The following is a 24,762-nucleotide window of genomic DNA, read 5'->3' as shown; positions in this document are numbered from 1 at the left end:
CAGGAAATAGGTCTGGTAAAAAGGGGAATAGAGGCATCATCGTACTTGTTGTGGAAGTCGTATATCTCGGGCATGTTTCCGAAGAGGACGTCCTTCCTGTTCCTCAGCACGGGAGGCATGAGGATGAGCATGGCGGGGTTATCCATCTCCGCTCTGTAGCCCTGCGGGATGCAAAAGGGGCTCATCACTCAGCTGGTATGACATCTCCTCGAACGCAGATGAAAAGGGGATGTGAACAGAGTTTCAATACAATCTGCTTGGTTTCAAAGTGCAACATCCCTTTTATTTCCTTATTTTTGTCTCTAAACCCCTGTCTTCCAGTCCCTGGGCATGTGGGATTGTGGCCTGGCAGAGGATGGCGCAGGGCGGCTCCGTTAGGGCTGGCCACCACTGTGGAGATGCTCTCTACTCACCAAAGGCAAATGGCAGCCACCTTCTCCTCGCTATGGCCTGACTGCGGGAGAGGTCTCAGAGGAAAACTTGGCTGGGTTGAACACATCTGCTGCTACGACCGTGGGACACAGCAGTGACAACTTGTTTGTTTGGCGTATGCAGTTACACACCACCTCACGAGAACGAGTACCCGAGGTGACTTGTTACTAAGCAGAGACAGCGTGAGATCAAACAGCAAAATCAACGGGCTTGCTGTTCTTGTACAAGACCCGCTGAGCACTAGGGACTCGCACTCCTCGATGCCTCAGGATTTCTGGCCTCTGCCTCTCCTCCACCAGCGCACCACAAACTGTTGGGTGGAACTGGGAAACCATGCAAAGCTCCCCTCAGCAGCGTCACGTCATTGCACCAACAGACACAGATTCACCAGATGTGGTAAACATCCCAAGGGGAGGGGAGGGTGAAGGCATGGCCAGAGCTCAGGACCGTCGCCGCAGAGATGACCTGAAGAAGGCCATCAGCCACAGCTCACGCTGGCCACGCTAGTCACCAAGCACTGCACAGAACAGAGGCCCTTTCAACATGAGTAGCAAAAACGTTTGCAAAAATGTATTCAGCATGTACAGTGTATCTTCTTTCCAAATTAATCTCTCACACTCACTAGGGCTGGAATTAGTATTCCTTACACTAAGCAGGCACTTTGTAGTTGATTGAGGATTCAGTAGAAGATAAGTACCTGGAAAATTAGTCATTTATATTTAACCACTGCAAGCAGGGTTCCCTCTTTAAAGGAAATACTATTTTCAGAAAAATTCAGTCTATCTGTCCATTTTTCTCTATCTAGACTAGATATGCAAAGTAATAAATCTGTGTATCTGCCAAGGGATTTATCACATAGAGAGTGGTTTAACAAAAAAAAAAAAAAACAACCCAATCAGTGCAGGGCAATTACGTGTAACTACCTGCAGTCCGACAGATTTATATCCTGCTTGCTCCTGGGTGAGACAAATGCAAGGGGGGAGAGCTATTTAACAGGCAACTTGTTTTGGCCATCAGCAAGAGTTATTTTGGATTAAAGCAGAAGTGTCTAAGATGGCAGTATGAGAAATTATGATCTGGTGTGTAAAGAAACGTGCTTTATATGTTCGCAAACTTCACAGTATTGAGACAGAATCCTCCCAAGGATTAGACACAAGCTTATCTCCAAAAGGTAAAAGAAATTAGGGAATGGCTGAAAATAACAGCTTTTTGTACTTTTTCCCAGGCACTGATAAAACTAATTACCAGTGCTTTTGTGTACAAACAGAAGGCTTCTCCCTCATTCTAGATGGAAAGCTCATCCTGACACCAACTGTTCCTGCAGATGCCTCCAACAAAGAAAAAAGCTAGGGAGAAAACTTGAAAATTTATGACTAGCTTAGGATCTGACAGTTCAGTAGAAACTTACTGGATCACATTTTTGCTTAGCTTGACAGAGTGGCAGGTGCCCTTTTGTACAAGTCACCAGGGAACAGTAATGAGCAACCTGAAGAAGTCACTCACCGTCAAAACAGTGAAGAGCTCCTCTACGTACACTCTCTCAGTTTCTATTAGCTCGTTTATGACATGGCTAAAATAAAGGAAAAAAAAAAAAGTATTATTTTTACGTCTGTAAAAAAACCATAGGTAACCAGTGCAGTTCAACAAGCCCAAAACACAGTGATCTCATGGACAACCACCATAGGGATCACAAAACAGGTAAAAGCGCAAGAGATGACACCCAGGTCACGTTGGAGGAACACACAGATTGGGCAAGGACTGGTCAGAAATAACCATCATTCCGAGTGATGCAGACAGGGTGAAAGCTTACCCTTTTAGTATATCTAGGTTGTCATCACTGTCTGAAACAAAAGACTGCAAGGAATTCCGTTTTTCCTGATAGTCGTGCATCACCTCGATCTGGAAGAGAAATGGGATGCACTGGGAAGGGGTGCAGGGAGGTCACCGCAGAGGCAGGGCGAGCCCAGCCCCTCATGTCGGCACAGGAACTCCTTGGGGAAGGACGAAATCCTTTGTGACACCAAACTTTCCAACGGCATCACGTATAATGGGTAGCCAAACATTCCCAGAAATTCCTCTGCTACACAAAATCCGAAAATACCGGTAACATCATTCACTAGCGCAGAGACCAGCGAACGGTCTCCACAGGGGAAATGGCTGCGGCTGGGGAGTCGCCCTAACAGACATCACTGTTACGCAAAGAGCAAGTTCAGGGAACAGCACGTAGAAAATCGATATCTGTGACTTGGAAAAAAAATCCAAGATAGACCTCAGGTGCTGGACTAATTAAACTAAAGTACTGGGAGATGAAAGGGGTTTTTTTTTAAAAAAAAGAAGAAAAAAAAATAGCATCTTCAAATCCAAAGTCTAAGCACGATCAATTTTTAGAAGGGTTTCGGTTTTTCAGTGTATAAAACTTGTTCAGATTTCATGAATAATTTTTACCTTGCGAGAACTTGGAGTCTTTCTTGATGTTTTCTTCCCAGGGAGAGAGAGATCAAATGAAAATTTCAAACTAGAATTAAAATCTACACCTTGGGTAGAAAAAAAACCATAATTACATAATGTATACCTGCAGTGAAGGAGATGGTTCAGACAGAAACCAGTAAGTCACAAAGAAAAATGGGATACATTTTAACAATTAATCATTAATTAGTTAATACTACAAGCAAACTGACAAAATAAAGGGCATCTCAAACAACAGTACTGAATACCAAATAACACAAGTCACATTGTTGGTCATAAAGGCCATAAAGTAAAAAGTAACCAGAAAAAACACAACATCCATTACGTGAACACTGTAACCAAAACCTAAGAAAGTCTGTGAGCCTGTGCAAATGACAGAAAACAATAAAATCAAATAAACTACTAAAAGGAACATCACCTACTGGGATACTATTTAAAATCCTTTTACGAACACAGGGCAAAATGCTCAGCTGATATAAACTGTTTCTCCACCTTGGAAGAATTTTTTGATAATGTCAGTAAATATTTACAAGTTGTAATACTTTGAGTTACAGAGGTAAACTGGAAGCTTAAAAATAAAACATCAGTCTCCCCAGCGAGTTATATGGCATCTTTCAAATGCTTCTTACTCCTGCATAGTCAGTATAACAGTTCTTCACCAAAAGGGTCTTTTTCCCCAGCACGAATGGCAGTAATGAATTTCTCCAGCATCGCACCGGCTCCAGCCTCGGCGACAGCTCCACGGGCCAGGCTGCAGCCCCAGCGGCTGCACTCAGTTCTCAGACGGACCAAAAATAAACAAACACCTTCTGATGTGCAACATTCACCTTCTTTACAAATAGAAAAAGAGAGGCTAGCAAAGAAAAAAAAAAAAAAAAAAAAAAAAAATCAACAAATTAACTGGACTAATGAACTGCCTTTCCGTTAGGGTGAAAAATATATCACGGCACATATGGATGCTTGAGCAGCTGTGTCTAGATCAAAGGTTTGAACAGTGCCGACACCCAAGAGCCACCTCTTGTGAAGCAGAAGAACTAGGGAGGAAAATGGATGCAGCGGAACGCAAACCCAGGCGGAGAGCGGGCGGCCCGTCTGCAGATGGGGCTGCTGTCAGATGAAGCTATGACGTCCTGTCACTCAACGGGGCCTTAAACCTCCACGTGTAAAAACGCCGAGCAAGGAAGGAGGGGGATCTGGACGCTGGGGAGCAGACCGGAGGCGTGCGTGGGGTGTGCCCCATCCCAGGCAGGAAGACCCAAAAGCAGGGAGGACTTTCCAGTGGTCCCACTGGGTGACTCCCACTGGGAGGAAGGGAACATGGACACCATGTTAGATGGGAGATGGTCACCAGCTGCAGGTCTGTGTTTGGCTGCAAGAGTGACTTTACTCCAGGACTCCGGCTCCGCCGCAGCCTGCCATACGGCTTCTGCACATCTCACTACGATTTATGGCTCAGGGCAGGACAGGTTCACTCTATTTCCCCCCCAGAAAAGTGGTTTCAAAATTAGAACCACATTTATCAGGCAGGCTTCAAATCCAGGGCAAAGATGAAAGAGGAAGCGGCTGTCCTCAGAAAAAGAAAGAGGGGGGGGGAGAACAAAAGAAAGAAAGAAAGAAGAGGACAAAAGTAATGTGCTCGGAGGTGGTGTGGTTTCAATCCACGCCACAAAACCCATCCACCTCAAAGCGCTCCCCAGCATGCGCCTTTGACACCACGCATCGCGCCAGCAGGCCTGCAGCATTTTGATGTTTTGTATCAAACAGAGGCCTTATTAAAAAACTCTCTTGGCACGATCTATCCAAAGAGGAGCCTTTTGTCTTTCCCCGCTTGCTGGCTACGCTGGTTTCATCACGCTTGATCATCTGAAGAGGATTAATGGGGGATGCCTGTGCTTTGCAGGCAACTGGGGCCTTTGCTAGAAAAACCTGCGTTCCATAAAGGCATGAAATAAGCCCAGCTGACTGATGATGGTCTCACAACGCCCCACAGAGGTGGCCACCCATCTACCACTACTCTTTAAGTCAATAATTCCTCCTTAACGCTTTCCTGTTTCTAGAAAGCCAGAAAAGCTACACTAGGTAAAATGGGCAATGCTCTAGTTTCAAGACTTGGAGCTTTTTTCTGGATTGAGGAAAGCAATTCAGAGGGCAGTGGGGTCTAGTGAAGGTGGCATCAGCCTGGGAAGGGGAAATCTGGAACTTCTTTGCTGTACCAGCCTGCATCTTGAGCGGCTCAATGCCCCTTACTGCACCTAGCTTCACTCCCCCCCCTCCACTACTAGCTTGGCCGTTTGCATGAGGCACTCTCTGAATTGGAGCCTCTTATACTGTTTGTGTCACACCTGCTCCAATTCACCATAACCAATATTCATTAATTCCTCATAAAAATTTTGTGTTAGAACAGAAATGTTTATTTGCTTTATGCAGTCAGATCACTGAATTTAATATTCCTGTTTTAAAACACATGGATGTTACTTCAGAATACTTTTTAAATCTGATACCTATAGGGCTGCCAAGGATGAGAGTTTTAACGTTACCATTTAAAGCTAACATTGTGCCACATCCCATTACCAAAATCAAGGCAGAACCTTCAGTGACCTCAGTTCAACCAGAATTTGTACCTTTACGGGCACTAATTATTCCACAATTGGGATTTAAGGAAGACATCCTCAAGCAATCAAGGGGAGTTCAGCATCCAGCTTCACGTTTCTCCATGAGATTTGAGCTCCTCATTTCTCCAAGCTCCTTTGCAAACACCAGTCCAACTTTATGTCAGTTCCAGCTCAAGACAGTTATGGAGACTGCTACAGAGAATAAGTATGCTAATAAATTTAGAAATCTTGCCCTTTTTTCCCCTGTAGTACTGATTCACCAGTTTTCAATCAAGTAGGATGCTAGTAAAGCAGAACTGGAAGTATGTGCCGTTTACAGCACTTTTTTTTTCACTGACTAGGAAGTGAAAATCAATACCAAGCAACCAACCCCATTCGTCACACAGGTATGGGAAGCTAGATACAAAAACTGGAAAGATAATAAATCATCTCACACACATTTAGCATTATACAACAACTCTGTATCAGCCAGAATGGTTTAGCTGGTTTCTCAAGACCATCCTTAGCCTCACTCTTCCTGTCTCAAAGGAAAATTGGCATCTGAAAATACCATAAACTTAAAGTATTTTACCATGTTTAGGAGAGAATAACGGTGATTTTGATCTTGGCGGATTTTCTGGCCGAGGGGCTACTAACTGGACGGGCCGCACTTGTTTATCCAACAGCTTCTTGAAACAAGACTGTCGATTCTCAAACATGCTTCGAACGTTTTCAAGCTTGACATGCACCGACTGTATCTGGCACTGTAGAGAGTGAAAAAGACTCCCATGATCAAACAACGACCGTTATTTTGCACTGTGACCCAAACCAGAGGACTACAAAGCTGACAACGCCACGACACGGTCCGATCTTGCTTTTTACTTGTGTAGCAAGGAACTGGAGGGGCCGCTTACCTTCAGTTCAGACGTCAAGACTGACTCAAAATCATAGTGTAGGGCTTGGGGATCATAGTTTAAGTAGGCTGAAGAGCTTTCAAGAAACCTTTCTATGTCCTGAAGAGCTTTTTGAGCACCTTCTTTAGACTGGCACTTGTCCATCTGCTGGTTGGCGAGCAGGTAGGCGCCTTCGTCGCAGCACTGCAGAGCCTGGCAGTGGGGCAGACACAGTGAGCGAGGCTGTTAGCGGCACCCCTACTAAATCAAGCTTCCCACGAGGAATATCATTTGCTGGTCCTGTATTTTCACCATGGAGCTGATCAGCACTCCTAAAGAGCTCAGCAGCTACTGGATTTTGGTTAGAAAGTAGAAAGGCCACATTTTTTCTGGAGGGTGACTGCAGTCCTCAACACACCCAGCCAAGTTGTGCTCCCACTTGTACCTGGATAAAACCAGTTGTATAACTGACACTGAAGCACTGTGTTTAGTGCATCATGGAACCAACCGATAAGCAAATCTTCATTTACCCAAGCTAGAAAGCTGAAGGTGGCACTGCAGAGTTTACGACGAGGCAGGCAGGTTTCCTGAGATAAATGCCTGACTCAGACCTGAACCGCAAGGAACGATCAAAGTAATTGCATTCACATTTAAAAAAAAAAAACAAGGATTTTAAAATGCAGGTTGAAGGTTGACACTGAACATGCACAGGTACTAGGTGAATGCCAGGCTGGGGTTCAGCCGGCACTCACATGCTGTGGTGTGCATGGGAGTGAGAAGATGCTGCACCCAAGAGCGACAGAGGACCTCTAGTGCTGTGATTGGGAAGGGAGATTGTGGAAAGCAGGACCACGGTGTGCTCCAGCCAGACCACCAGCACCGACCAGGGCTGCAAGGAGCCCAGGAGAGGGAGGACACTGCCCTGCAGCCAAGAGGCTGCTGACAAATCCCCCATCCGTGCAGATTAATGCAATGTTAAGTAGAGCACACAGAGAAAAAAAAAAAAGTTCCCTAGTCCCCTGAAACAGTGAAATGAAATGGGGTCAAACTTCTCTTCATGGCCTCAAGCATATTACAGCCGTGTGCCTTCTGGCCTAATTAGCGTAAATTTCCCTAAATGAATTTTTGATGCTGATTAAGATATCAAAGAGCGTTGGAGCCACATGACTCCACTTCCATGCTAGCACACAGCAGCTGCACCTATCTACCAATCTGCCACCTTATTTTACAGTCAGCTATGTTCATTCTTAATAATTCGCTCAGAAAAAAGGGCTGGAGTTTATCTGAAAGCACTACCTCTACTGCACCGGGTATGAAACCCTCGAAAGGCAATTAAGACATGGATGCAGCATGAAAGCATGACCCTCAGCAGCAGCAGAGCCTTGGTGTTCTCAATTGCGCTCTGGAGATGCCCACCTCTTTCTCCTGACTATCCACAACACCAGCAGGTATTTGTTTGCTAACTTCACCAGCTAAGCAAGGGGTGAAGCACTCCTCCAGCCTCCGGGGTCCACTTCCCTACCACAAACAGCTGAAGCAAAGCTGCAAATTTCAGATGCTTCCAGCTAACAAGTGGAGAGGCTAACCCCATGGAGAAGCTAACCATCTACCTCCCAGGGCACCGTGTCTCTGAACTCTACCTGCTGAAGGCGGGAATGAAGATCCAAGGTCTTCTGCAGCCGCGTCTGCTTCCTTTTGATCTCGTCAGACAAGACATCGGAATGGTGCCGCAGCTCGTTGCATTGCTGGCAGATCAGGTTGAGCGCGTAGTGATGATTTGCTGCTAGCTGGTGTCCGTGTAGTATCACCACCTGAGCCTTCCCTATCAGATCCTTCAGCAAAAGGAAGGGAACGGATTGCACGCTTACTGAAATAATGCCAAAATATCTACATATAACAACATGCACTGTCTCGTCTTACCAGGTTTCAGGTACACATGGAGATGACTGCCATTAGGAGTAGCCAGAATGGGTGGCTTACGCGGGATAAAATGGCACCCATCATCTGGGAAAAAAAACTTTTGCTATCCAAAAGGAGGATGAAGCAGAAAACAGTATTTCACCAAACTAGCAACGCTGTGAATGGTGCCGGCAACGTACTGCTGCGGTCTCCAGGAACCGTACTCTCAAAAACACGCAGCTGATGTCCAGTTTAGGCACACTATGCTCATAAGCATGAAAGGGAATTCGAGCAGTTAAGGTTTACGGTGAAAATAAACCAGGCTCTTTGCAGCAAAGCTTGATGCAAAGAACATGCTATCCTGTTTGCACATCCTGGTCAGTGTAACGGTTAAGCCTTCTCCAGGGCTGGCTTTCTGCTGGGACTGCTTCCCTGTTCCACCCTGTCTGCTCGGCCTTTTGTTCCTCCTCCGTCTCTCCACAAACATTTCTTTGAAATGGCCAAAAAGCCTTAGATCTTTCCCCTAGGACTCTTACTTTCAAAGAAACCTCTGGGGGTTGTGTCCAGATCCCTCAGGACTTCTCTACTGACGCTGGCCCACTTGCCAAGCACGTTCCTTTACAGAAGTCACATCCCCAGTTGGGCTCCTGCAAATCATCTCTCTTCACTCAGCTTTTCCCTACATCTCTCATTCTTCATCCATATGTTATGTTCAAACCACAGACACGTCGAGATAGCAACTTTTTTGCCTCTCCATGTGCCTGGTAACAAGTCTCTGCCTATTAGCACTGTTAAAGCGCTTAACATATAAATAATTCTTCTTCCAGCTCATTAACTCCCACGCCCCCCCTATGTTCAGACATTTATCCGTTCTGGATTTTCTTGGCGGCTCAGCAATTTATTTTAACTATGATAATTAAATACCCTGTTCCTGGCTTTCAGAGTGATCACAGCATTGCTGCACAGAGCAGAGAGACATGAAATCAATCCTTTTGTGCAGCCACTTTCCAATGAATTAAACCAGAATCAGATAATTTCAGAAAACACCTCCTGCCCCAAATACAGAACGCTCCTCTTTCTGTGAAAGATTATCTCACCTGAGCCGTACCATCGAAATGTCCCAAGTCCTTGAGCCTCTGTTTTACTTGGGGGACGCTGTCGCCCGTGTCGGGCAGCTCTGCCTGCTGACCCATTAAAAATTCAATGGCATTCTTGACCTAGACACAAAGAAGAAGACTGCTGCAAAAGGATATGAAGCACAGGCAGAAAATCATTCTCAGAGAAAAATTAATCACACTTTAGCTAAGGCTGCTAAATCTAATAATAAAATTAGCGTCCAAGAACTAATTTCTAAATTCAAAGATGCTTCTATCAGCAAAATCTATGCGACTGCAGGGCAGTGCTACCTAAATTAGCTCTGACTGAGGAAGCACAGTGGTCTCCCCAAGCTAGCCCTGCCAGAGCCAAGGAACAGCAGCATAAATTAAACGCTCGCAAAATAAAAAGCGTAAAACCCTCTCTCCTCTCCCCTCCTTTCCATCTCCGACTCTTCCTTCTGCCAACAGAAGTACATCTGATCATACCTCTTGAAAACTTTGCTCAAACTTCAATAGCTGTAAATATTGCTCCATTTTTAACTGATGTTTTTCCCAGAAGCCATCAAAAGCAGTCTCCATCTCACGCAGCTGACCAAGTAACCTTGAGCGCAGAAAAAGGACAGGATTGGAACGATTCGCAAACAGAGGACAAGCAGAGACGGACAAGCCCTAGAGATCACCTGTTCAGGTCCTCTGGACCCGAGCTCTCAGGAGAAGTCAAGAGACATGTATATACGACTTATGAAGATCTCAGACAGAATTTTAATGAAGACATCACTGCAGATGACAGCACCTGTGTGAAGCACTTGTCACTATCTCCATTTATCTGAATGACATCCAAGAGCGTGGCATGAGAGAACCTTGCAGCTGCTCCACAGCCCCATCATCTCAGTGCGGGGAAAAAATCAAAGCAGGTAGAACTCATTTGAGAGAAGTCACCCAGTAATTTGATGGGTCTGGAGCAAAACTCTGGTATATTTGTCTTTACCTGTTTGATAGGTGACCTCAGCAACACATCTATGCTTAAATAACTCAAGTGTTTCCATTCTGAAATCAGGGAAATTTGGAACGCAGTGCACTCACCGATTCACAGTCTCCCAGTCCCCAGGCCTCTCGCGGTGCTGGTCCTGACTGCATTCCCCAGAGTCAGGCTCTTCAAAACTGCTCAAAAGCAAGTTTCCCTCTTTTGTGACTGCTGTAATATCTTCCTGTGTAATGCAAAACATTTCTAATTCAGGCTATGTTTTGTGAGGTGAGGATAAGTCCTTCCACGTTCCTCCTGCCTTAGCTTCCCTGTGTGAAATGAAGCACCAATACCCATCAGACCGAAGGGCTCCCAGCAGATGTTTCAGACCCCTCAACCCTGGCTTAGCCCTTGCAGCTGGAAGAGGCCAGGAGCCATTGACTGGTGGAAACTGGCACGCGTGAAAACCTCAGGCCACAAAATGATTCAGGAGGTAGGAGGACAGCAATACCACAGGTCTCTCCTGGTGAGCAGGTGGGTTTGTGTTAGATATCTATTTACACGTTCATGTATTCAAGCAAGTACTGCTGCAGCTTGGAGGCTGCGCTTCTCCACCAAGGTCATCACAGGAGGCTGTAGGAAGAGCATCCCATAGTGGGACCAAAGCTGGGACTGAAACCTCATGGCACCACTTAGCAGAGCCTCTACCTATAGAGGGAAGTCAGCACTTTCAATGTAACCTCCACTCTGGGAAAATCTGAACCCTTGGTGTGTTCATTAGCATCAGCTGAGGGGTGTTGTGCTGGGCTGGGCTCAGCCCCAAAGCAAACAGGTGCATTTAGTCAATCAGTTTCAGAGAAAAGAGACCAAACACAGAGGTGAGAAGGAAGGAGAAAATAGATGTGGCTGATGAACCGAGTTGGAAGAAACTCTGAAGGAGAGACCTGTGCGTGGCTCCACTGGAGAGCCAACTCCTGGAGGAGTAAGAGCCCACCCTAGGAGATGGCCAGATTTCTACTGCAAGAGAAGCAATGGCAAAACCACTTTAGGGAGCAGATTCAGAAAGCACATAATTGCTTAAAAGTCTGCCTGCCCGAGCTGGCTCACAGCAACCTAAACATAACAGCATCTTCAGGGCAGCAGCCCAGGAGCAGGAGGACACGGCCACAGGAGCTTCCCCTCTCCCACACACAAAGTGCCCGCTGCCCGTTTGCATCCCTGTCGCTAAAGCATCACGGAAGATGACCGCAAGGCAAAAACCCCGTCCGCTTTTGATAGTACCACATCCAGGGGACTCAAAAGGGAAGGGGAATTCTGCCGCACACTTCAGACCGCAGGTGGCTGTTATTTCATCCTCTTAGACCTCACCCTCCCGAGCCCTGCGTTCCCCTTTTGATTCAAAGCCTTTCATTATACGTACGACAAAGTAGCCCGGCTGTCAAACAGGTGTCAGCTCGATTTTTTCCCATTCACTATATCAAAGAGGTTAATTTCTTAGTTACTCTGTTTAATTAATTTCTGTCATTTTTTAAATTGTGTTTGCAACCAGCTTCTGTTCAGTATCACAGCTACGTAAATTATTCTGATCCACTCATTATCTGAATTCAGGAATCAGCTGTACAAATCTTGGGGCTGTCATGAGAGAGACAAGGATCCCATGTCTTGCTGTCACCACAATCTGTGCACAGTTTCTCATCGGCTTTCATCTTTCATGGTCTTAGAAGGAACAAAAGAAAAAAGCCAACAGACTTCATTTCAGTCAAAAGCCAACGAGTGGTTTTGATATTTGAAATTAACAGACGAGGCATTACAAGCAACAGATGCCTTGTACCGAGTGCTGCTGTGCTTTATACGCAAATGAAAACTTATGGTGTGTTTAATTTCTCCACAGAGGAAAGTGTACATTACTGACTGGTTTATATACAGGAATACATTGTGCAGACAGTATTTGCCCCCTACGCTTTGGCTATAGTCCTAAGCGTGATGTTGAACTCAGTCAGAGCAGCTACGCGTACTGTGGTGTTTTATACAGCAGCTCTCCGCCGTTCCAAAGAAGAAACACAGGACTATTGGCACTATCTATAATGACACTTTCCATACATACGCACATACATTTATGCCTACACACAGCACATTTTGGATGTCATTTTGAATATTTCTTACAGGCTGCCTTCTGGGAACTCACTGTCATGTGAATGACAAACGATTATAAACGAAAATAGAGACACTTCTTTGACTTATGCAAACGAACCCTGTCATACAGCACAGGAGCTCATTCTTCAGCCGCACAGCACGGCTATCAGCACGGGAATCGTTTCGGGAGTGAGGGTTTAGGGACGGGCCTCTGCTGTCCCCAGAACGATGCAGGAGCAGCAAAGACAACAGCTTGATATCACAGTAGCTGGCTGCACTAAAGCTTCCACTAAAGCCTGTAATAACTGTACTCACAAACACAGATAGCTGAAAAAAAATAATCTTAAAATATTAAAGATGCAAATGTTGTTTAAGACGATACACAAAGGATCGCATGAAGACAGGGATCTCCTCATGGATGGAAACCTTCTAAATGCCTATAAAATCTGAAGGGTGGGTGTCAGGAGGATGGGGCCAAGCTCTTTTCAGTGGTGCCCAGCGACAGGACAAGGGGCAATGGGCATAAACTGAAGCAGAGGAAGTTCCGTCTGAACATGAGGAAGAACTTCTTCCCTCTGAGGGTGATGGAGCCCTGGAACAGGCTGCCCAGGGAGTTTGTGGAGTCTCCTTCTCTGGAGATATTCAAGACCCGCCTGGACATGGTCCTGTGCAGCCTGTTGTGGGTGACCCTGCTTCAGCAGGAGGGTTGGACTGGGTGACCCACAGAGGTCCCTTCCAACCCCCACCATTCTGTGACTCTGTGATGCTCTGCACCATGCGCTCACATGAAATCCCTGGATGCTCTCCAGCACAGTTCCCTTCAGTCCCCGCGGGGAAGCTGCATCAGGCGGAGGGACCCGGGGACAACCCACCCCTCCAGACCCGCTGAAGTTCTGTGCGTGCACCTTCCTCCAGCCATGGGGAGGAAGCAGAGGGAATCCCACCGGGGGCCCAAGCCCACAGGTGATGAAGCCCTCCTGCCAGCGAGACATGCCAAGCCCACCCTACAGACACCAACTCCTGCAGCCAGCCAGGAGGCGGCAGCTGAGACAGTTTGCTGGATGCTGGCAGGGTAATTTGCTTGAGTGGATGGCAAATGTAAGGGTAACATACAGAAATAGTCACGCTGTGTTTTATTTTGTCTGTCAACACGTACACACGCATGGGAGGGAAGGAGGAGTGGGCACCAAACAAACAAGGCAGTCAGCCCCAGAAATCCCATCTTACTGCACAAACGGAGGCTGGAAACACGCCGCAGAGCTGCTGCGGAGACATACCTTGAGCTGGTAGTACTTCTCCGTGCGCAGGGCCAGGATGCGCTCGATGGAATACACGTCGTCCGGCAGCTCAGTCTCCGCCAGCTCCGTGCCAAAGGACTGTAACATCTGTGCAATTTCCTTCACGGTTAGTGCAAAACTCTCTATTGCCTGGTGGGAGACGATAAGCGCAATCAGCTTGGGATTCAGGATATTCCTACAGCTCGTTAAGAGTATGCGAAGAGCCAAGGCTGAGACCTGCGGGGCAACCCAACAGCTTGCTCCGAGAGAGGTGGGTGGGATGTCCACTGCAGACGGAGCCGACGTGTGCTGCGGTGCATTAGCTGGTGGCCACCAAAACGTGGCCAGGCAGCTTTTAGTGCAGCTTGAATCCACAACAGGGACTGAAATAAGAATAGTAGTGGGCAGAGATACCTTTGTTTTCTGCTGCCTGTTCTTGTGCACTCTGAGATTCATTTCCTAACACATATTGGGGATCTATAGCAGAAGCCACCATAGGATCCATCTCACATATTTCTGTAATTCCTCTTCTATCTTCCTTCTCCGCTGGTTAAGCCACACCAGGAACCACCTCCAGGCAGTAAGTGTTTGGAGATGTGTCTGGCTTCTTGGTGACAGATATTTCCAGCTTTGCAAGCCCCGATGGCAGGTTACCAGGCAGCCTGGCATCATGGCCACGTCATCCGCAGCTTCACCAAGAGGACAAAGGGACTAATCAACGTGCTGGAGACAAAGTGGAGACAGTGGGCTGGCAACGAGTGATGTCGGTACCTCCCCAGCACATCCCAGACAGCCACTGGGATCTCTGGACACCAAGCAGCTCCCACACCATGGGGCGAGGTGGGGCTCTCCCAGTCCCACTCACAGCTCCAGGTCTGCCTTTGAGAACAGGGTAATGAAGTCAAATGTAACTGGTTGCATTTCTGTTTTCTTCAAACAGCACGTATTTTCCACGGAAATTTCAGGAAATGTTCTATGAGCACACTCCAAGGGAATTTTGAGAGAGGTTTTTCTTATGGACGCTTATCTACCATATGCAGCTATGGACCAGAAACTTTTCTTAGATTAACATTTTTTGTCATTCATTTTGTCATTTTTGTCTCCAAGTGTGAGAGCTATGCCATATCGCTTTAACACATCATGCAAAAGAACAAAAGTAAGAGCCAAAAATTGAAAAAATTCATTAATTTGGCAGTGCATCAGTGTAAACTGGCACAAAGTTGATGGCACGAGCAACGGTTTGAGTTATTCCAGCTGTAACGTCTCGTGCTTTTGTCTTTGTACTGAGTTCCGCATCTGCTGGTGTGGGTGATGTTGGAGGACAAGGGGCACTAGGATGTCTGGTACATTTTTCATTAGTGTTTTGGTTTGTTGGAAAGGTAACTGAGAATCCAAGCTGCTATTAATCTGGGAGACAAAGTCCCAGTGAAAACTAACGGTGTACAGGAAGCACAGAAGCACACAGCAAGGCACAGCTCAGGGAATTAAATGCCTGATTCCTGGCAATATTAAAGGAAAATTCTTGCAATGACAAAAAAAAAAAAAGGCAATTTTCGGGATTCTCTGCATTCAGTCAATATACAGAAAGCAGACTCATTGCCCTGGTTCCCAAACACATTTGTGATATTCATTACACGAAGCCACCATTATTAAAAAAAAAAAGCCTATGCTGTATCTACCATTAAGGGAATTTTAATAAAGACTTCAGAAAACAGATCTTTCGGGATCAGTTTCAAAGAGAGCCTGAAGGAGTTAATCATCCAATTCCCTTATAAACCCACCAAGTGCCTAAAACCACCTGACTCCTTTGCAAACCTGATCGAAGAAACGTAGCTGGCTTCAGGGGTTACGTTCAGCTACCCGCTGCTCGTTGCCTTACAGCAAGCCTTCCTCAACCGACCCCCAACACCCGAGAGCCCAGCGCTCAGCCCCGGTACGTACAGTCCTGAAGACGACCCACTCGCTGTGGCAGTACTCCAGGGTGCCCCCAAACTCCGGCGTTAATTGCTGTTCATCGATGTACGTCAGCAGGTCGCTAACCGAGCTCAGCATAACAACCTACAAACACGGCAACACTGTTAGCTGGTCGATCACGACTTCTACCCAAGTCATACACAGATCAAGCCCACAAATCTTTTATGGATCTAAAAACTGGGTCTGCTCTATAATATTGTCCTACAGCACGGCTTGCTTCATATGCTTATGGCTTAATATGGCTTTTATTTGATGTATTTGACCATTTTTGTAAGCCAACCCTGTTCTCCCAGGTGCTTTCTTCCTTAAATGCAAAGCACAGGGAGATGCTGCAGTATCTGACTGCAGAACAGAGCTGAAAGCTCTGGTAACACAGGTTATTGTGAGGGATGACCAGTAATCCAGGAAAACACACACATTTTAACACATCATGAAGCACTGGCCAATTTCACATCAATATATACTCATGAGTTTCTGTGTCTTGATCTGCCCTGGAATAAGTCACGAATTTTCAAAACGGTGCAAACACCAATCACTTTAGAATGAAAAATGCAGAGTCTGAAAATCATATTATTCTCTCAAGGAAAATATTGGTTTGTTTTGTGGGTTTGTAATTGTCTTAATTCCATGAATGTACCTTTCTTCTCTTAATTATTCTCATTATGTCCTATAATCAAGGTGGCTTTAGAAGTCTTGGAAACTTTGACTTGAGAATATAAAACCATTTCAGTTGTTATTTTAGAAACAAATACCAACATGCTGTTGGTATGGAGTTTACACTGAGATGAATATGGAGATTACGGTGGAATTCGTAGCAAAAGCTTCACTAGACACATCTTTTGGCTCTTCAGACATTAAAGAAATTCCTGAGCATGGTTTCTTCCTCCACAGAGGCACGTAGCCTGCACAGGGGATGAGGACAGGCCGAGAAACCCACCACCCACTACCACGGGCATGCTTTATAGAGCAAACTGTGCACAAGGGAGCTGAAAAATGCTACAAGAGAGCACTGGTGGAGGAAGATTTGGTGGAAACGGGGCATTACAGGCAGAGACACCCCAGTTACTCTTCACATAGGTGCCTGCAGAGTGGGACACTGCCACCGTCCAACCCAAAGTGCGTGGGCAGCCTGCGGTCACACACAGACACAACAATCCCGCAGCCTCGTACCGGTAACTTGAGTAGAAAATCCTCCTGACTGAACCGAAACCCAATGTCAGTGAAGGTGCGCTGGAAAAACCCCGTGGGACGAAGAACCATCACTAAGTGCAGATTCCCTGGGAAAGACGCCTGCAAGGAAACAGAGACGACATTCAACTTGGGGCTGCGGCAGCTCCAACCACGGCTTTCAAATGCCTTGAAAAGAAAAGAAATCATTCAGAGCTTTGTCTTTTTTTTCGATTGCCCTGATAGCCTTTTCTTATTTTCCAAACAGGAGGGAGACACTGCAAGGAGTTTAGAGATACAGGACATAACTGCCAGAGGATTGTCCAGTCCCACTGCCCTTTGGGACAGGCAGGAGTTCAGCCATGCACCTTGGAGGGCCACTTTTATAAACCTTAATAATATATATTGTGTTCAGCATTATAACTTGGGGAGTAAAATTACGACTTGGCAGGGAACAGAGGCTTGGAACATCAAGGGGAATGACAGACACATTGGGGAAGCAAAATTTATTGCCAAACTCGCTAATCATCCCCTAACTGCACCAGGCAGACTCTTCTTGTCCCTGGTAATTACCAGACAACATTTCATTTGTGGCAAGAATTTGGAATTTCCTGTCTACGCTGCTGGAGCCTTTTACAAGCATATGGTTGGCAGGTGCGTTTTTAAATAGATCTGTGAAAAGGGTTCTTGAGAATGAAAAAGCATTTTTAAGAAAGCAGGAGTCATATCATTAAATTATGCATAAGTGCATGATGCAAAGAATTGAGTTAATTAAGACACAGGATTTTCTCTGAGATCCTGCCAGGCCAGGTTACATATCTCCACATATTCCTTCTTATATTATTCTCCTTCATTACCCTCCAAGAAAGATAATACCAAGGGTGAGAGTAATGAAGGTGTTCAGGTATTTTGCACTGCAGGGCACTGAATCTGTGCCTTCGAAACAAAAATCACTTCCATAACCACGCATTAGTGTTGTTCAGAAAAGCCACGATTTACATTTGAGATCTGACATCCATGAACTGCACTGCAACTCATTTGCGGTGTTTTCTTGCGTAGGAAAGGTCAGGTTCCATTGCCCACAACTCCACTTGGAAATGGACAGTGATTTTCAGGATCAAATAAGCCACATAAATTCGATATATTGATCTACTGTTATTTTAAGTAGGAGCAGAAAAAAAAAAATACATGAATGTGAATGAAGTGCCAAATTCATACCCTGTGGAAGTCAACAAGAATGGTGCCAGGGACAAAGATCTGGCGTTAGAAACAAGAGCAAACCATTAAATAACGGCGACGTTTGTGCTGGCTCCAGGCCCCGGGCGCTGTACCTCTGTCACACGGCACCTGGTCAGCACGCAACGTCTCTGCAACGGCTGCCAGCCTCGGGCGCACAGCGATGGCTCCAGCCGCGCCAGATCCAAGGAACCAACTTCCAACCCCATCAAACCTGCAGACGGGCCAAAGGTCTAAACTTGGCCATGGAGTCACCAGACCTTCCCAGCTCTGAGGCAGGTCTTGCCCAAGAAAGTGTGGGTGAGAGGCTGCAGGAGACCCAGACTCAGCTCCCTGCTTCAAAGCCTGTTTAATTAGCTCCACAAGGAAGATCGGCTCTCCTGCAAGACAACCACAGGCAGGCCATCCAACAGCCCAGCTACTAGACACAGCTCTGAAGAGAAGCGCATCTCAAGACCTCACTCAGCTCAGGATTTTTAACTTTAGCTTCCCATATTACTAGAAATAAAATCATTCACAGGCTGCTGGATATCTCCAAGCAGTTGGAGTGGTTCCTCACTTGAGATTGAGAAGATTCTGCCTAGGAAGCAGAGAAGCTTCACTGAGGAAACATCACCAGAACTGGCACAGGCTTGTTGACATTTTGAATGAACTGAAAATTCACAGCACTAATATTTCACCGGAAAGTCTCTGGCAAGCTCAACACTCATCCTCCAGCGCATTCCAGAGAAGCCGGCTGCCTCTCCCACCTCACCACGCGGGCTCTCCGTTGGACCCAGTAAACGCTGCTATTGCTCTTTCCAGGCCTGCTGGTTGACCTGGCTGGTTCTTGACACTCTTTGTGCTCCAGCACGTGCCACGGCACTAGGACATTGCAGGAAGAGAGCTGTCAGTCTGTGTTCATGACAATGTCATGCCCATGTCTGCAGAGCTGTGAGCCCATCATGCGCCATTCCCTCACACCCATCCTCACATCTGCGTTGGTTTCATTTTACACCCTGGTCATTTCCCAGTGGGCATTTCTCTGCAGATAGGACAGCAGTAGCATCCCCCAGCCACGTTTCAGAGACATCACCAAGAAGCCACTATGAGCTGCAAACCTCACAGGACAGGATGTTTTTCTTCCAAGACAGCCCCTGTACCCCTGGCGTTAATGGCTCAAACTGACTTGAACCAAAGCCTTGTGAGGCCAATGGTCTTACAGTGCTTTAAAGGAGCCTGAAGGATGCAATTTTAGGTCCTTCTGCATGGTTATGAGTCCATTGTAGGTGAGTCCAGTGGTGAAATCCCACAGAGTTTGGCGAAAGTGATCATTTCCAGCTCCAAAACACAACAGTGCTTTCAGGTCTTTGGACTTTAGGGTCCTACCATGACCCCCTCCTGAAAAATGCATGAGCAATATCTTTGAGAAGAACAACCAGCCAGAGATGCATCTCCCTTGTCTTATCTCATTATCCCACTCCATCACCAGTCCCCTTTAACCCTGTTTGGCACTCCGAGCAGAGCTGAGTCTGCTTTGCCCTCTCTCTCCTTCAAGCCCTTTTTGACGTGCACCCTTTGTGCACAGACTCCCGAGAGGAAGGGTCTGTGTCTCCAAACCACACTGCCGATGGGAAGCTGCAGAGTCTGAACTTCACCTCCTGCAGGCCCTCGGGCAGGAAACCCCCGGCTCCAGAGGATGGATCGGCGGGAAGCAAGCAAAGCTGCCTGCCAAAGCCACACCGCCACAGCAACGAGGTGTGAAACGCTTCTCCGAGAGCAAGGGTGCCTTTGGACACCTTCGGTTTCATCAGTGCAGCATGCCAACGTGTTCCACACAACATGCCAGGAGAGACCACAACCTGGCACTGCCACCCTTCTGCCACAGTCACCACCAGGACAAACCCTTCTTTGACACAACTTTATGCCCCCCCACCCACAGCCGTATCCCTTTTGCTCCCTGATGTGTTTCACCGCAGAGGTAGCTGGGTTTCCAGGACAGGTGATTTGATTTCCGTTCAGTTTAGAAAGCATTCGGGGATTTTTCAGCTGATCTTATCCATACAAGATCAAGGTCAGCTCTTATGAGTAGCTAAAAAACCATGAAAGACAGCTTTGCAAAGGATACCCAATACATTTCAGTTGGGGAAAAAACAAGCCAAAAAGTAGGTTTGCAGAAAGACAGCCACCAATCCAACTATGTCCTGTGCCCTCTTACAGACTACAGAGAAAGGATGAAATGTTAAAAAACCATCTATCTCTCTCTCCAAGGATAGATCAATAATGCCTCAGGGATAACGTTCCTGAAGGGACTATATCTTTTTAAACCCCTACTACAATTCTAATTCTTCTAAGGGCTGCAGTGTAGAGAAGTTACCTGCAAAGTGAACTCCAATGATACTGAAGGTACTGCCCTTCCCCAGAACATATTCGAGAAAGCAAAGACAAAAGGGTGCTTAATCTTGCCTTATGTTTTATCTAATTATTTCTAACACCATAAAGCATCTCACGCATTTGAACAACTGGTTTTACGTAACAAAACACCTAAAAGGACGCTCCAAAGCCTTTGCCCTCTGCCATTCCTCTGCAGCACGTCAGGAAAGGCAGAAACCTGCCGGCGCAGCTCCGCTCGCTCAAGCAGCCGGCAACATCTCACTGCTGTTCACGACCTGGCTGCGCTCCGAACATCCCCCCGTTCTGGGGACACGAACCTGCACACTTCGTGGCCCCAGTCCAGCACCCGGGCTGAGTGCAGGCTCAGCTACAGCCAGGCAGGGAGCCCTGACACAACCGGGACGGACGAACCGGGCTGATAAAGCACAGGGAAGGGCACGCGTTGAGAGCGTCATCGCTGTCAGCTCCTTAGCGAGTATATCCTCCTGCTGCATTTAATGGGAGTTTTTTCCTAATTTTAGGAAATCAGTTTTCAGAGAATATTCTTCACTGGGATATCCATAAGGCTGGAAATCAATAAATGTAAGGAAAGAGCAGTGGCTGCCAGTAAGTTTGTCTGCGAGCAATGGGGACTGAGGCCAGTGGTCCCCGCACAGGTGCTGGCCCTAACGACTTTCTGCTGTCCCTTAAAGCGCACGGCACACACCAAAGCGCCAGGGACCGCCAGTTTGTGCCTCCGCGACCCCCACGGCCGGAGCGACCCCCCCAGCCGCCCTACGGCCTGTTCCACCCGCCTGCATCGCCCGCCCCCGCAGATGCTGCTCGCATCGCCCCGCACAAACCCTACCCCCCCGCCACCCCCGCCCCGCAGACAGCATCCGCAACGGCCCCCAGCTAAACGGTTCCACTCCGCAGCCCCGCTCCCCCGCACGGCGAGGCCCCGGCCGCCCGCATCGTCACCCCCCCCCCCCCGCCCCCGCCCGCCGCATCGCCGGGCCCGCAGCCTTACCGCATCCCCGCCGGCCCGCCGCCCGCCCCGCCGCCGGCTCGCCTCGGCCATCGCCCCGGGCCCCGGCGGGCAGCGGGCACCGGGCAGCGGGCAGCCGGCTCCCGCAGCAGCCCCGCTCGCCTTCCCAGCGCCGGGCTCGCTGTTAAGGTGGAACGCCGAAAATCCTCCCGCAGCCGGGGCCGGCTCCTTCCTTCGAGGACGGGGCTCTCGGCTCGGAGCTTTCACCCTTCCCCCCCGCCGTTACCCCGCAGGAACGCTTTCAAGTCCTTCAGGATTTTTTTTCTTAGGGGGGGAGGTAAGGAGAGATGCTCCTGCCAAAACCCGAGGCTTGGCCCTGGCAGCAGGGCCTCGCTCCCCGAAGCACGGGGCGCCTGGTTTGCCGTGTATTTAAGCACAAAGAGTTAAACCTAAATCCGTACAGTCTGATAGGAATTTTTTTCTGGATCAGATGCACAAGCGCAGAGCTGCAATTGCATATACATATGCTGAAAAAATAGGGCACTGTGTATTTTAAATGCAGATTATTTGCACTTCCAAAGATTAGATAGAAAAAAAAAGATTTTTTTTTTATTGCAGCATGATTACGGTTTATGATTGGAAAGAAATCAAGATTTAATCTTTTATGTTAGCTGCACAAAGGCAAGTCCAGTCAAACGCCTCCTGGACACACAGACAGCCCTAAAGGGCCAGACCCTGTTTTTAAGGCAAGACTCCAAGCCTCAAGATGTAGCGGACACAGGTCTCCCGCTTCTCCTCCCTCTTCGCACAGAGCACCTGCACGTTATTTGCACGGACCGCCCTGAGGCTACAGGCAAAGTCACTTCTCTACGTGGGCACACACAGCGCATACAGGTACACAAATAGGGAGTATGCTCAAAGGTCACATAATAATTAAATCTTCTCATTAAACACAAAATGAATGACCCTTCCATAGAAGCTACAAGTTAGGAGAGGATTTTTTCATATTTGAAACTTCCAAACTATGCAAAGCAACTACACCATGCTTAAAGGATGCTCTTAGTACTAGCACCGGTTCAAACGCTGGCAGCAGAACTGCATTTTGATGGTCGCTTTAAAGAACTACTTTTGAAATGCTGCTGCTTCTCTAATGGCATGGAAATCGTACTCAAAAATTCAGTTTATAACATTCAGGGAAGTCAGAACCCAAATTATTGATTGCGGTTTCTTGTGCACACTGCAGAAAGGTAGCCCTCTCTTCCTTCCATGGGATGCCTATCAGCAAGGTGCCATCAAAGCCAGACATCTTCAATGCCAAGTCCAGCTGTATCAGTATTAATTACTTAAAACAGCGTAAGATCTAAGTTTATCAGATCTAACCAGACTCAGGTAAGAGCTTGCTTTCCCAGTGCACGCAATTACTTCGTTCTCTATCAGAAGGATCGATGCCTTTAACTGTTCAATGATTATAAGCTGAAACAAAGGCAATAATTACACACCCAGAACATTTAAATGGACTTACCCACATGGCGTGGTCTGGCTGGGAAAGCATTTATCAGCTAGCTCCTGCCTATCCATGCATCTAGTAACACGACTTTTCCACACCTGCAGGCACTACTGTGGTACCATGCTCCGATGTCCTAAGACCTACTGCGTTGCCGAGTTGCAAACAGCTTACTTTTGAGCTATGTTCAGAATCTAACCATGGGTAGCACATAAACATGTGTAATAAATATCTGAAATCCATGAATGCATACATACAAGTTTGAAATCGACTTTTCCACCCGTGTCCACATACAAATGCTTGCGAAGCCTGTTTCAAGAACCTACGCTTCCCATCACTGACAATTAGGCAAAATACAGTCTCACTAACAACCAGTGTCTAGAAAGAACGTATATGAAGCCGAATTCTCCACACATCAAAAGCATAGAATACGGCACAAAACACATTTGAACCACTACGAAGAAGTACAAAGGCAAGCAAATGAATCAGTTAATACACAGCACATTTATGCACTCTAATTGGGCACAGAGCTATGACTGAATTCATTACAGGGCCATAAAACAAAACACTACCTAGAGAGAACGCATGAGCATCGTTGCTCCTGGTTCCTAGGATTTTCTGAAAGCAACACATAATTCGCATGATGCCGCAGTATATTAAAAGAAATTAACATTAAAGAGGACTTACTGCTATTTTTTGGAGAGTCATTTTGACCGATGTCCACGTGTCCAGTCGTCTGTCCAGGATTAGGATAAATTTGGTGTCAGACTCATGTTGACTACAAGACAAGAAAATAACCAATAACCAGGTAACATCTTGAGGCAATGTGACTCTGCTCCCCAAAAAAACCCAAACGTAAGAAGACAGAATGCAAACCACGTTTTGAATTCTCCGCAGCTTCCAAAATTCCATTTGAAAATATTTCCCTAAGCAGACTCCAGCAAGAAATTTCGGAAGCCCCCCTTACGCTTCGCCCAGGGTTGTGCATCACCTCCGAAATGGGCATTGCGTAGGAGCTGGAGACAACAGATCCTCACGCTGGGCTTGAGCAGGGCTTTGCAGAGGCTGCGTTGGGCTTGAGCAGGGCTTTGCAGGGGTCGGAGCCAGCGCAGCTCCTGCCGAGCAGCTCGGGGATGACCAGCAGCCTCCGGCACTGCTGTCCCAAGATGCGCACCCCTGTCCTCCCCCCGAGCTCCTGCTACCCTCTTGCCCAGGTTGCAGCAACCAAGCGCTGATTTTGGCAGAGGTGACACCAAGCCTGGGACGGGCGACGCCAGCTGGCACCTCCCAAGGCCCTGCTGGCGAGGCAGCGATCGCTAGCAGGCAATTTCCAACACGCTCCAGTCCCCTTTGCAAGCGCAGGCTTCGTGACGTCGCTTTTGACACCCAAAGCCTTGATGTTGCTTTCAAATCCCCAGTCTCACCATGCGAGCCAGCAGTACCGGGGATGCCCGGCCTGGCGGGTGACCCAACGGGCGGGTGAGCTCCCATCTGTAATTCAAATATTGCCTTCCCAGCCTAGCTGGGTACAGCTCAGCCAGGCTCAATCCGTGACCACACCCACTCCAGGGCAGTCTGAATTACCAACTGGAATCACGTTCGCACACAGGTAAGGGTACGCCAGCTTGTAACCAAGTCCTCTGATGTGAGTGTATTTACAGGATACCTAGGTACTACTTGCAGTATTTATTTTGCGGGTGCTGAAACAGGATAGCCACGTCCCACACCACCCTGCCCGGCTGTCTCAGCGCTGCCCAGAGGCTCCCAGTACACATGCTGGCTCCCCAGA

At 47.4% G+C, this 24,762-nt stretch overlaps 1 protein-coding gene across 3 annotated transcripts in view; it reads right to left on the bottom strand.

The window, feature by feature from the left end:
* MCF2 (MCF.2 cell line derived transforming sequence) overlaps positions 1-24,762 on the bottom strand; it is a 61,050-nt gene that overhangs the window by 17,808 nt on the left and 18,480 nt on the right. For 2 of the 3 annotated variants that reach the window (XM_075435123.1, XM_075435124.1), the window contains exons 4-17: positions 23,661-23,751; positions 16,897-17,016; positions 15,694-15,810; positions 13,753-13,902; positions 10,462-10,586; positions 9,865-9,979; positions 9,379-9,498; positions 8,023-8,214; positions 6,404-6,595; positions 6,082-6,253; positions 2,878-2,966; positions 2,243-2,331; positions 1,936-2,002; positions 46-161 (exon numbers count right to left, since the gene is read on the bottom strand). In XM_075435123.1, coding sequence (XP_075291238.1) covers positions 46-161; positions 1,936-2,002; positions 2,243-2,331; positions 2,878-2,966; positions 6,082-6,253; positions 6,404-6,595; positions 8,023-8,214; positions 9,379-9,498; positions 9,865-9,979; positions 10,462-10,586; positions 13,753-13,902; positions 15,694-15,810; positions 16,897-17,016; positions 23,661-23,751 — 1,755 coding nt within the window. Of the gene's footprint in view, positions 1-45; positions 162-1,935; positions 2,003-2,242; positions 2,332-2,877; positions 2,967-6,081; positions 6,254-6,403; positions 6,596-8,022; positions 8,215-9,378; positions 9,499-9,864; positions 9,980-10,461; positions 10,587-13,752; positions 13,903-15,693; positions 15,811-16,896; positions 17,017-21,511; positions 21,586-23,660; positions 23,752-24,762 lie in introns of those variants that run through there. The other variant, XM_075435125.1, reaches the window with a different exon arrangement.

Source organism: Opisthocomus hoazin, chromosome 14, assembly GCF_030867145.1.
Source record: "Opisthocomus hoazin isolate bOpiHoa1 chromosome 14, bOpiHoa1.hap1, whole genome shotgun sequence".
In the NCBI taxonomy this organism is placed as follows: domain Eukaryota; kingdom Metazoa; phylum Chordata; class Aves; order Opisthocomiformes; family Opisthocomidae; genus Opisthocomus; species Opisthocomus hoazin.
This window is presented reverse-complemented; position numbering and strand designations above follow the sequence as displayed.